This window comes from Fukomys damarensis, unplaced genomic scaffold, assembly GCF_012274545.1.
Source record: "Fukomys damarensis isolate Sample0158 unplaced genomic scaffold, DMR_v1.0_HiC HiC_scaffold_33, whole genome shotgun sequence".
Classification (NCBI taxonomy): Eukaryota; Metazoa; Chordata; class Mammalia; order Rodentia; family Bathyergidae; genus Fukomys; species Fukomys damarensis.
The window spans coordinates 26,223,792-26,237,266 of record NW_022900945.1 but is presented as its reverse complement, the minus strand read 5'-3'; the positions used below and the strand labels follow the sequence as shown (position 1 = coordinate 26,237,266).

The 13,475-nt window shown below is 33.9% G+C and overlaps 1 protein-coding gene across 5 annotated transcripts in view; it reads right to left on the bottom strand.

The window, feature by feature from the left end:
* The window catches only part of Mtf2 (metal response element binding transcription factor 2), a 52,116-nt gene that overhangs the window by 18,002 nt on the left and 20,639 nt on the right, over positions 1–13,475 (bottom strand). For 2 of the 5 annotated variants that reach the window (XM_033758226.1, XM_033758227.1), the window contains 8 exons: positions 11,257–11,455; positions 11,058–11,139; positions 8,628–8,723; positions 8,310–8,410; positions 7,795–7,943; positions 3,745–3,840; positions 1,243–1,311; positions 331–454 (listed from right to left, as the gene is read on the bottom strand). In XM_033758226.1, coding sequence (XP_033614117.1) covers positions 331–454; positions 1,243–1,311; positions 3,745–3,840; positions 7,795–7,943; positions 8,310–8,410; positions 8,628–8,723; positions 11,058–11,139; positions 11,257–11,455 — 916 coding nt within the window. Of the gene's footprint in view, positions 1–330; positions 455–1,242; positions 1,312–3,744; positions 3,841–7,794; positions 7,944–8,309; positions 8,411–8,627; positions 8,724–9,570; positions 9,704–11,057; positions 11,140–11,256; positions 11,456–13,475 lie in introns of those variants that run through there. The other 3 variants (XM_010644901.3, XM_019210789.2, XM_010644900.2) reach the window with 3 other exon arrangements.

The following is a 13,475-nucleotide window of genomic DNA, read 5'->3' as shown; positions in this document are numbered from 1 at the left end:
AACTTAGAAGGAGGTCAAATCACAAGACATCTAATACAAATAATTTCTCCCACTCTTCTATCTTTTAATTCCAATGACTCTCAGTTCAGAAAATGGAAGAATATATCATTTTACTTCCTCCATCTACATTTTCCAGAGTCAACAGGCAACAAATACAGGAGGATGAGAGAGCTGGTCCTGATATAATTATCAAAGTTATTTCTCCCAAGAACTGAAAAATAAAATTCTATTTTAGTTGTGTGACTTACATCTGTAACTTAGTTGTTGTTTTACAAAATCAAAATTAAAAAGCTATTGAGTAGCTAATGAGGTTTAGCACTAAATACCTACCTCTCCAGGGTGCAATCTATCCCAGTTTTCATTAATATATGTCATTAGCTCAAGTTCAGAATCAAAATATTTCTTCTTGTGAATAACACTTAGGTTGTAAAGGCAAAGGTGTGCTATATCTACCCTGAAATTCAAAAATAATCGAAATACATGAAAACAATGTGTTTGGCTATTCTTAAGAAATCACACACTTTCTTCATAAAATCAACAAAAAGTCTAGAATGAAATGCTAAGATGGCTAGAGGGTCAATATCTAAGTCATGTTTACAATATAACATACCATTACATATAGAAAAAACAGGAAACGTTAAACATTTACTTAATCTGGACAGTAACTGTAAATTTAAAATACATTCAAGAGGATCTGATACGTCAAGAGAAAATAATATAAAATCAGGATTGTGTTTTTACAACTACATATACACCACAGAACAAACCATACTTTTCCAAGCTTTATCTGATTCATGAATTAAAACTTATCTGACCCTAAAATGTGAAACAAAACAAAATTTCATAAATGCTATATTTTATAAGTCTCCCACTATCATTAGTTAAGGTATCACAATTCCCACACATAAGAATTAACTACACTGAAATGGAAACTGTCATGTTTAATCTATGTCCTTTCTATTGAATGATATTCTGAAGGAACAAAAGCACTAGAAACACAAACAAGAATTTAAGATCTAAAAGATGTCTGGAAACTACATTTATCCCATTCAATAATGAATAGCTTACAGATTTAGCAATAAGAGTGGATAATCATTGACAGTGGCATAGACTTGAGGATAAATAAAAGGAATAAAGCTAGGCTTAAAGAACAATCAAGTTGTATGTGTATAGAACTTTCATCTCACAGGTTTAAAAATACGGCTAATTTTTCCCTTAACAGAAATTTCCATGCTTGCTTACCACTGTAATGGTAGACGTTTGAGGTATTCTGGTCCAGAACTGCAGACAGAGCAAATAAATGTATAAAATCTGAGGAAAAAAAGGAAAAGTTTTATACTGGGTAATCAAGCACATACAAAAATTATTTAACAATTACAGTGAATACTCAGCAAATGAAGGTCGTCCTACAGTCAATGTAAGGACTGATACTCAAAGTAAAAAATTGTTATGACACTATATGCAATATAAGGAATGTCTTTTCCAACAACAAAAAATAACGAAATAGCTCACATCTAGGGGGAAAGGACACTATTTAACCATTAAGAGACCTTTGCAGTTCTTATGTACCCATAATTTACTAATGTTTCATATGCGCAAAAATTATGATTCTCAGATATATTGTTTCATTCAATACTCAAAAGAACCTGGTAAGATAAGTCCAAAAGTAAAAAGGTAGGCCTGGGATTTAGCTCAGTGGTTCCACCACTTGCCTTGCAAGTGCAAGGACCCGAGTTCGATCCCCGGTACCAAAAGTAAAAAAGTAACCCTCTTAAAAAGATAGTAATACTTAAGATTTAAACCCAGGTTTTTTAAGGCCAAATGTATGCTCTAAGTTTTCTTTTCTAGAGTTCACTGTTAATAATCCTAATGGAGAACATAACTGATTTTAGAATGTTTTCCCCCCCAGTACTAGGGATTAAACCCAAGGTCTTATATGTGACAGGCAAGCACTCTACCACTAAGTCGTATTCCCAGCCCTATTATTATTATCATTATTATTATTATTTTGTACCAGGAATTGAACTCAGAACCTTGTGATTGCCAGGCAGGCAAGGAACCACAGTGCTAAATCCCCATCCCTCTTTTTATTTTATTTTGATGTAGGGTCTCACAAAATTGCCCAGGTTGGCCTAAGTAGCATGTACCACCACACCTGGCTAGAAATACTTTATATCTAAGCTCTGTAAAAAGATCTTGTGGCCTTTTCTAATTGTCAAAAGTATAATCTATAATTATAGTGTTTAAATTTTTAAAGTTTATTACAATAAGAAACACACAGCCATTATTAGTCTCCCTCAAAACATTTTCCCTTTCTTCGAACACACTTATCCCATCATTCTTGTCACTTTATGAAACCATTCTGAAAGTCCTTTTCTATGAGAGTTATGGCTTATATCTTTTATCTTTTTTTTTTTTGGTACCAGTGATCGAACTCAGGTCCTTGTGCTTGCAAGGCAGGCCAAGCGGCAGAAGCATTGAGCTAAATCCCCAGCCCATGTCCCTCCAAAGCCTGATGTCCTCATGGGTGGGGCTTTTGTGGTGTGAGTGGATCTTAGATATGTAATACTAGATCAGCCCACTGATTAGTTTAGCATAGTTCTGGGTGTGGGTGATAAGACTTGTTGAAGAAAGAAAGCCTAAACTGGGTGTATGTGGAACCATCCAATAGGCTTGTGGCCTGGAAGGAATAAAAAAGGAAAGCAGAAGAAAGACCTTCTGCTTCCTGTGTGCCATGATATGAATGGCTTCTCCTCTGCCATGACCTGCCTTTCAGCCAGCCAACTACAGACTAGAACCTCTACAACTGTGAGTTAAACCTTTCCTCCTTTAACTTGTGGATGTCTAGTATTTTGTCCCAGCAACAAGAAAGTAACTAGTGTCATTAGTAGCAATGTCATGGCTACTTTCATGCTCTAAATCAATTCAAACTGTTTGCCTTTTATGGTCATTTTGACTTTGCTGAAGTGCCAGAAGTCACACAGTGCCATATCCAGTGAATAAGGTAAATGAAGATACACTGTAATGTTTTTCCAAGCTTATTTTTGCACTGTACAGCACTGACAGCAGCATTCACCATGTCTTATCACATTGTAAATACATTTCTAGAGGACTTAAAAAACTGCTTCGGAAGGTCGCCAGAAAGATGGAATATGTGTTCAAATCAAGAAGAGGATTTTTTTATTTATTTTTTGGTACCAGGGATCAAACTCAGGACTTTGTGCTTGCAAGGAAGGTGGTGGAACCTCTCAGCTAAATCACCAGCCCAAGAGTCAGTATTTTAGAGGAAAAAATAGCAATGGGTCGTTTCCTGTAATAATTGGTTTTAAGGGGCTGCCTCGCAAGCACAAAGACCCGGGTTTGAACCCCGGTACCAAAAATAAATAATAAAATAAAATAATTGTTCTTAAAAAACAGCATTTACTATATTTGCTGGTCACTCCCTGTATGATCCTTTTGAAGTTCTTTAAAGGGAAGTGCCAATGAGAATAGTTTAGACCACCGTGGGGAAATAGAATTAATTGTTATTACTGACAGTGCTGAACAGTTCTGGGGAGCAAGGAGGGAAGCTTTCTGGATAATACGAAAAGCACAAAAATTATGTGTATTTTAAATATACCATTCAATATTTTCCATCTAAAATGACCTCTTTAGAAATAACTGCTAAAACTATTTTGAGAAATCTAAAACCACAAAATGATCACAATTTAAAAGCCACAAAAATAAATTCAAATGCTTTCTTACCTATCTCCAAATAGCATTGGCTTTTGAAGGCATTGCACACAAGCTTCATGAAACCACTGCTTACATTTGCAGCACTGTAGCATCTTTAAATACCAGCTATAAGAAAAAAGTTAAGATTAAAATACTACTCTTGATGATTTTAAAAGTTTTTTTAAACAAAGTGGCATTATCCAGAATAATTCTGATTGAAGTATTACATTTCTACAATACTTTGTATTATTTTCCCAAAAAAGGTTTCCAATATTGGCCACTTCATATGTTTTCTTATTCAAGAGGATTTATAAGCTCTTGAAATATACATCTAGTTCTAGTCAACAACTGCTGGCTCCTATACTAGTAAAGGCTTTCTCTCAGAGCACAACACTACAATTTAATTTTTCCCCTGAGTAGTGCTAGAGATCAAATCAAGGACCCTATATATGCTAAGCACATACTCCACCACGGAGTCATTCCCCATACCCAGCTTTCTTTACCTACCTTTTGAGATGGAATCTCACTGTGTTTCCCAGGCTGCCATTGAGCTCCTGGGCTAAAACTATCTATCTATATCTGAGCCTCCTGAGTAGCTGGGGCTAAAGTACCCACTTACCACACCCTGCTCTAAGCCTAGTTTTTGGTTTTTTGTTTTTTTTCAGGTCAATTTCTTTTTTATTGTTTTTTTGAGACAGGGTCTCACTATGTAGTTGAGACTGACCTGGAACTCACTATGTAGCCCAGGCTGGTCTCAAACTCACAGCGATCCTCCTGACTCAGCCTCCCAAGTGTTGGATTACAGGCATGTGCCACCAGGCCCAGCTTCAAGTCAATTTTCTATACCCTAGGAGAGGTAAAACTCAAGAGATTAAACTGTTTGTTCCAAATACCACATAGCCTCAGGCAGCTTTCAGATTATGAACGTTTAGCCGGGCATGGTGGTGGCATGGTGGCGCATGTCTGTAATCCCAGCACTCGGGAGGTTGAGGTAGGAGGATTGCTGTGAGTTCAAGACCAGCCTGGGCTACACAGTGAGTTCCAGGTCAGTCTCAACTACATAGTGAGACCCTGTCTCAAAAAACAAACAAACAAACAAACAAACAAGCAGATTATGAACATTTAATTTTATCTTTACTGTGTTGCTATCAGTCTAGTCTATTATAAAAGTGGTGTAATTTATAAACTTGGTTAATATACTTAGAAATCTAATCTAAGACTATCAAGTATAAAAATCTCGCTTTGTTACAGGTTTAACTGTTGCACTATACAGGTATACAGATCTTTTTCAGACAGCTGAGGCTGCTGAAACTAAGCCTGCATCGATGAAGGACATCCTCTCTTTTCAATTAGTATATGGTTTGACATGATTATCTTTTCCTTACCTGAAAATAAAAGACATTATTTTCAAATATTATCTTTGCTGCCAAAATTCTTAATTACAAGCATATATAGGCAAAGGCAAAAATCCCTGTATTTTTTAACAATATGATTTTATTCATATTTATTATTTCAGGCTATTTCCACATAATCAAAAAGCACTCTATTAAGTCAGGTCATTCATTTATCAAGTAACCTTGAATATGATTTCCAAGTATTCTACTATATGCTGAAGCTATAATATTTTTGGTTTTTTTTTTGTTTTGTTTTTGTACCAGAGATCGAATTTGGGACCTTGTGCTTTTTGAGGAGGCGGAACCACTAAGCTAAATCCCTGGCCCTGAACCTATAATGTTGACAGTATCAATTCCTATCCTTGCAGTTTTTAAAAAAATGACACATCTAGGCTCTGCAGTACCCTGCCTGCCTCATAAATGCAAGGCCCAGAGTTTGATACCTAAACTCAGGGGAGAAGAAAAGTAGAAAAAAATGAAAGATCTGCCTCATAAAATGTCTGTAATAATGTTTACCTATTTTTGAGTGCTTTAAAAAAATACTGGAATTAAATGAGAAAAGAAAGATTAATTTCTAAGCCTGTTCATGGTAGCTCTTTTTTTAAAAATTCTGTAATAGGATGTATCCTTTTCTTTTAATTAGTATGTTTGCAGTATATAATGATTATGTTGTGAGGAATTTGTACACGTGCATAATACACCTCAATTCTTTTTCCCTACCCCTCCACTCTTTTAAAAACTATTTTTCTCTTTATGAATAAGTGATTTTTAAAAACTAAAATATTTTTAAATTTGCAAGTTACCAAAGGCTTATTCCAAGAGATCAGAGGATAGTATGATGAATTAAAAATTCATTCATTTATATATGCCTTTCACCATCAAACAATGTATGTATGTTCCTGTATTCTCCTATAGAGCAGCCTTAAGTACAGTGCCTGATACGGAAGAAAGACCCAAGAAACCAATAATTTAAATAGGTTAAATGTGGGCTGGGGATTTAGCTCAATGGTGCCACTGCCTGCCTCACAAGCACAAGGTCCCGAGTTCGATACCCGATACCAGGGGGGGGGTGTTAAAAAAATGTACACGTATATAAGGCACAAATTGGCTAAGTATCAGCTTATTAGAACCCCCCCAATGTAAATAAAGAACAAAATGTAAATAATACGAAAGGGGAAGATAGATCTTTTGCAAATGGGAAGGGGACCAATAGATGGATACAAAGGGGAAGGAGATAAAAAAAGAATTAAGATATATTATATACATATAGCTACTCCCCACAGGAAATCAAATCATTATGTACTACAGAAACATGTACTAATTAAAAATATACGCTAAAATACCCCAAAGGACTAGTTATTAGTTGGCAACCTACAAACCCAACATAAGCCCAAAGAATATGACAAGCTAAACAAGAAATATGTTTCTTTTGACAGCATTAGAAGCATAATGCCTAGTACTGTACTCTACTAGATCCTTAGGTTCTTATATTCTGTTAGAAATTTAAATTGTTAGTATTTCTAGAAACACAACATTTTTCCAATCATGATACCATATTTCATTAGAAAGTAACAAAAACAGGGAAATCATGTTATAAGGATGTTCACTGGTGATGCAGATTTTATTCTGTAAAAAAGGAGCATTACTGCTACATGGGTCACAGAAATAGGAAATAAAATTGCTGACTTGAAATATTTTGAGTTGCTACCTATGATGTATGAATAAATGTGTTTCAGTTTCAAACGCAGAACTACAACTAGTGATCAGAAGTTAGAATTAAATTTCTACATATTCTTAATAAGAACTCTGGCTTGTTGATTTAGCAAACTTTTAATAACAAAAATGACTAAAATGACAGACCTTTAATTATGCATATGATTTACCAGAATGATTAACTTAAATTATTTTCTTTAATAATTTTACTAGGTAGGTAATAATGACAATTGTGTGGTGAATATTAAAGCATCTAGGAACATTAGTTAAAAAAAAAAACACAGGCAACATGCACACAAATACTCGCACCTGTACACAACACATTTCAAACATCCTGATTAAAGTTTATATACCTTGGTTATAAGTTTTGTGGTTATCAAGTTTCATTTAGAGATATGATTCCCATTACAGATCTCTAGTATCTGGATGGGATGTTTTTCACTTAAAAACTTAGCAAAGCTATTCAATAGTTTCTTCTGAAAACATCTGTATAGATTCACAAGAAATAGAATGAATATGTAGGGGAGAACAGTTTACTCTCTAAGCAGTCTATGAAAAATCCCTACCTTGATTCTGTAGTTTAACAAAAATCTATTACTCTTTCATTCAAATAGTAATAGTTAATGTTCCAATTTCTGAATGGTCAATCACATTAAAAATGACATGCAAAAAAAGACATGCAATGAAGTATCTTCAGTAAATATTCCCCATTTATATAATTTATAAGGTACACAAATATTTACAGTTAATTTTAAATTTCCAGGATAAACAATCTTATAAATTTTCTCAACAAAGAGATGTGAGCAAAACCTAAACATTTTTATATGTGAAAATTTATATCTTCTATCCTACTATTCTTTACTACTACTTTTACGTATATGTAACTTTTATGTATCACTCCTAAAACAAAACAACCAATAGGAAAAACAAACGAAAATTACTTAAATGGCATTAAAATATCGTATGTACTTACTCTCCAGGGCCTCCACAATAGCAGTAACACTGCTGAACATTGGTTTTATGACCTGCGTCCCATTCAAGGTCTGCCACGCTATAGGGTAATGTCTGCTTCATGACTTGCAATGCTTTGGCATTTGGTCCTTTCTTAAGTGCACCACCCCTCTACATATTAGAGGGAAAAATTATTTAAAAGGTGATCCATAAAATTTTAAATACAATCCTACAAGTTAAACATGTCTTGACACTTCTGAAAAATTTCCCACTCTAAATTTCTATCACATCAAAAATTATCTAATAATCTCTATTTTGTTGTCTTCTTACATACTACTGCTCCAATTCCCATGCCACTATCTTAAGTGTGAGAGTAAGTCACTTAAGTATCATTACTCAAACAGTAAATAGAAACTCTTTCTAACCAGAACAGAGTGCTTACTTCATTCAAATAAACTTTTAATGTGCACAAACATTAAACTGACAACGCCTTTCGAATTTCACTTAGGGTTTTAGCCTAAAACACTTAAAAGATACCTTTGTTGTTGTTGCAAAAACACACTGTCGACAGAGCCATTTTTCATCTGAATCAATCACACTGGAATCAATGTGAGGTGTATGACACAATTGATGATACCCTTAATATCAAAAAAAGCATAAAGCAAATTCCATTTTATTAATAAATACTGAGAAACACAATTTCAAGAAGGTATTACAACTGATGAAAAAACTAAGGATAAAAGTTTCAAAGTACCAATGTAAATTACTTTTAGTCATTAATCTTCAACAAGGGCATTCAATAAATAACAAAACTTTTCCACAAGATTAAAAAAAAAAAAAAAAGTCAGTGTTTACCTTGGCCACACTTATCACATATAACCATTTCATTAGGAGCTTCTGAATACTCTTCTTGACATATTGTACAGACCATTTCCCCACTTCCAGTGGCTCCTGAAATATTTTTAAAAAACATTTAAAAAGTCAAAGAATTCCATATAACAAAACTTTTATGACTTAGTGGGTAGCCTACAAAGTGTTTGTTAACTAGATTATAATGTGTCAAAAGGCAAAGTACTGTATACAAAATGCTCTCTCTCTGCTCTTTCTTTTCTTCACTCCTTTAACTTAAAGATATCTGATTGCCTTAAACTTGCAATTTAATGTGCTCTTTGGAGGAGGCATAAGCTAAATTGTACTCAGGCAGCATCTCTTAGTTTTCATGGCTTAGAAGTTAGGCTGGGGAACAAAGACGATTTTGTGAATACTAGAGATACTCTGTAGAATATACAGCTACACATGTACATGCATTCATTCATCCTGCATATCCAATATCATGAGACAAAAAGAAAAGGACAAGAAATATGTAAATGATCTATAGCTGCAGAGTATTTATATACTAATTTACAAAAGAGGCTGGTCATCTATTATTTCATCTCTCAAATCTAGAAATACAATGTACAATAATGTATCCTAAAAGAATCACACTGCAACAAAAATTGAGGGTTCTATTTATTAATTGCATTTTTTAACTAAAAGGGAAATCATTATTGGTTTTATTTTTAATATTCTCTTTTGGCCCATTTCAGTACAGTCCAAACAATAACATACACTTCATTTACATCCAAACACTAATAAATATGTACAATTTTGTGCCCCGGGCCAACCATTATGTTAGGCTTTTGACATATTCAGCTTAATTCTATTACGTATTAGATAAATAACTTCCCTGAGGCCCAGATAGACAAAATAACTAGGCAAAGGACCCTCAATTAGAAAATATCAAGGTTAAAATTCAAACCCAGATGTGCCAGAATCCATGTTCTCTCCACCACGAGATGTTTCCTTTCATCAATACTATGTAATATTTCTTCTATCAAAAGCATTTCACAGTTTTCAAAATTATAACTTCTAATAGCTGCATAATATTCCATCTAGTGGAAAGAACCAAATTTACTTCATTACACCTCTATTTTGGGGGTACAAGTTACTAATTGTTGTTTTATCTGTTCTTTACTATCTTTCTTGCACTATGTTTAGTTCATGGTATACTTGTCAGGTTAGGGTCTCTCTTGGTTTCTGGATTTATGCCTCAGTAAGAATAATCAGATTGAGGGCTGGGGATTTAGCCCAGTGGTTATGCCCCCTGACTCGCAAGTACAAGGTCTGGAGTACAAAAAAAAAAAACCCAATCAGATTGAACTTGGGACCTGTGAGTCTACATCTATACTTCTATGGAAAGGGGATAATTCCCCAGCTGGGATAGGTGCCTCCAGCTAAACCATTTAGACCAATGAGGACAAAGACAGTTTTTCAAAAAAAGGGGATACTAATTCCATAAACAATATGTATTTACATCAAGATACAATTCTGAGGAACCTCAGAATTATATTTATTTGCGAAGTCCAAGTACATGTTTTAACCATCAAGTTTACAAGAACCTTCCTATACAGCTTACTGGACTTCTAGTTTCATTTACTACAAAACGTATCTCAGTGTAAAATCTTGACCCCTTTCACCTTAGAAATACCAAGTTTTCTGTTAAGATAAAGCTACAATAAAAACATTTCTCATGTTTATTTTAAATTATTTCTTATAAACTACTAGAAAAGGGTCTATTAACATTTTTAGGCCCTTAACACAACTACAAAAGTAATAAACCCAAACAAATTTACAGTACCACCAGTAATATAGGAGTACTGAATATCATTTCACAAAAACAAAAATAGTATTAGGTATTACAAACCCTTTTAAATTTACATAATGGTCTTAACATGATATGTATCTCCTTGTTATGATGTTGCCATGTTTTCTTTTAACGTGGTTGCATTTTTTCCTTATTTAAATGAACCGGAAAGTATCTTACTAGATAAAATTCACTTATTAACACATATATAATGACTAGTCTGATATACTAGATGAGGCCTTTGTTGTAAAGGACAGTTTCTGCCACGTTTAAAAGAAAAGAGAGGAAAGGGAGGGACAAAACAACGGACCTGTATTAAACCTGCAAGAACTTACAGAACATTTTTTAAAAAGCCGAAAGAGACACACAGAATGAAAAGGAATAGAAAGCAATATAGCATGTTTCATTCTTACAACACAGACCCATGTTTTTCAACATAAAAAGGAATAATTTTTCATGCAGCACAATTTTTCCCGACAGTTCCTCAAATGCACTACTGAGTTACTACAATAGAACATACTCAAAAGACTATCAGAAAATGCCAGCTTGGAGAAAATAAAATTTCACTATGAATCATGTTCAATAGAGACAGTAGCACCTGCCTGTTTGAATGTCCTTCCAGAGAACCCAGGATTTAGAACTGTCTTCAAATATGATGAAGCAGCTCTGTTTCAATATGTTTATCTGCAATACAAATGAATATATTTAGAGTGATCTCTTAAAATTAGAAATATAAAATTAAATTTAAGATTAGTAAAAGTTTAGTGCAAAAAACAGCAAAAATTTATTTAAATAACTTGCCTTTTTGATAGTTCCAAGATAAAACAAGCCATCTGACCATCTAGCTAGGACATCCTGACCCTCTTCAAATTTACATGCTGGCTTTTTGGCTTTATGTCCATCCTGTAAAGACAGCTTGGTCAAGGATGTTGGGGTCTTTTGGTTTCGACGTAAAGGAGACCTCTTGTGGACCAGTGAATTACCTGCCCCTGTAGAGTCTCTGTTTGGGGAATAAAAGACCAAATATAAGACTTACTAACAGAGCTTATATCAATAATATATTTCATTTTAACATAATCAAAAATGTTGAGTTGTTAAAAACCTTAAAGTGTGGGAAATAGAACAAGTACCTTAAATAACAAATATTCTCTAAATAAGACTAAAATAAAATTACAGCATTTCTCCATATTCATCTATTGCCTACCCTAAGCAACTAATCCAACATAACATATTTGGGCAGCTGTCATCAAATAACATTTTTTAAGCTGAAATAGGCATGCCTCCACCATAACTTGAATCTCATGATCAGATTTAAATCTAAAAAAATACAAGTGAATTAATTTTTTTTTTTTTTTTTTGTACCAGAGATCCAACTCAGGCCCTTGCACTTCCAAGGCAGACTCCAGAACCACTGAGCTAAATCCCTGGCCCCATAAGTGAATTAAGACTTAATCTCTTTAACTACACCATACACAATTTAGGCACATAACTATGGTAGCCTAGAGAGGTATATCCAAACTCATTAGAAGAGCAGTCATGGCTCCTCTACAGTGAAATGCTACTGAACTTAGCCTCTCTTATTTTGGGATGTATATCACAATTCCTCAAATATGCAGACCGGGAGTTTTTAAAACACTGAGATTCACCAATTTCACAAAATCACATTCAAATATAAAGTGCATTGTAAGAACATTTTCTTATTAAGCAAAAACAACAACAACAAAAAAAAAAACTTAAAATGATACACTGAAAAAATATAGATCATTAATTCCATAAACAGCATAACACACCACAACCAAATTTCTTAAAAGTGAAAAAGGAGGTGGAGAGAGTTAATGTTAAAAATATATATTTTAAAGATACCCAAAGGAATAACAAAGGCCTTCCCCCTAAGTTACTGAAAGCATTCATCTATATATTAATAAACTCTACAAACTCCATGGTACAATAAGTACAAAGAGATCTACCCTCAATTACACTGCAGTAAAAATGCTGCAAGTCAAAAACAAAATCTTGGAAGCAGCAAGAGAAAAATTACTCATAATGTATAAGGAAATCAAGGATCAACAGATGACAGCTCATCAGAAACAAGGAAGGGAAGAAAACAGTGGGATAACAAAGTATAAAGACAAAAATCTGTCAACCAAAAATCTTATAGCTAGCAAAACTACCTTTCATAAATGAAATAGACATTCTCAAATAAAAACTGTACTTGTTACCAGTGGAGCTACCTTATAAGGACTATAACTGAATTACATCCCCAGCCCAACCCACCACCCCTTTTTGGAGGGAGGGTCATGCTAAGTTGCCCAGGCTGGCCTTGAACTTGAGATACCTCTGTCTGAGCCTCCCAAGTTCTGGAATTTACTACCACTATGCCCAATTCCTAAAATTCTTAAGGCTGAAAGTAAATTCAGAAAGAAATTCAAATACCCACAAACACACAACCATTAAAAGTAAATAATTATAAAAGACTATGAGTGAACATTTCCTCCAAAGCAAACAGACAAAGTATATAATTGTATTATGGGACCTACAACATATAGAAATGTAGTATATTTGGCAAGAACAGAATAAAGGTGGTGGTTAGGGGCAAAATGGTATTAAAGAAATCACACAAGATATTGACTCAAACCCACTGGAATGAAGAAAACCAGAAAAGCATAAATAAAAGGGTAAGTATAAAACAGTCGGTCACATTAAGAAAATATCCACAATATGTGCAAGTGGTTTACTGTTTCAAATAAAAATAGTTCCATAAAATAGTTGCTAATTAAGATAATGCAACTATGGCACAAATATCTTATACATACTCCCTATTTCATCACACACTATATTAAAAACTTCAATTTAGATCCAAATTTAATAATTTTTACTATTTAACCAAGAATGGTCAGGGGTTAGAAATTTAGCAAAGTGGCACTGTGCCTGCCTCACAAGTGCAAGGTCTTAAGTTTGATTCCCAGCACCCCGCCACAAAAAAAAAAAAAAAAAAAAAAAAAAAAAAAAAAAAAAAAGGT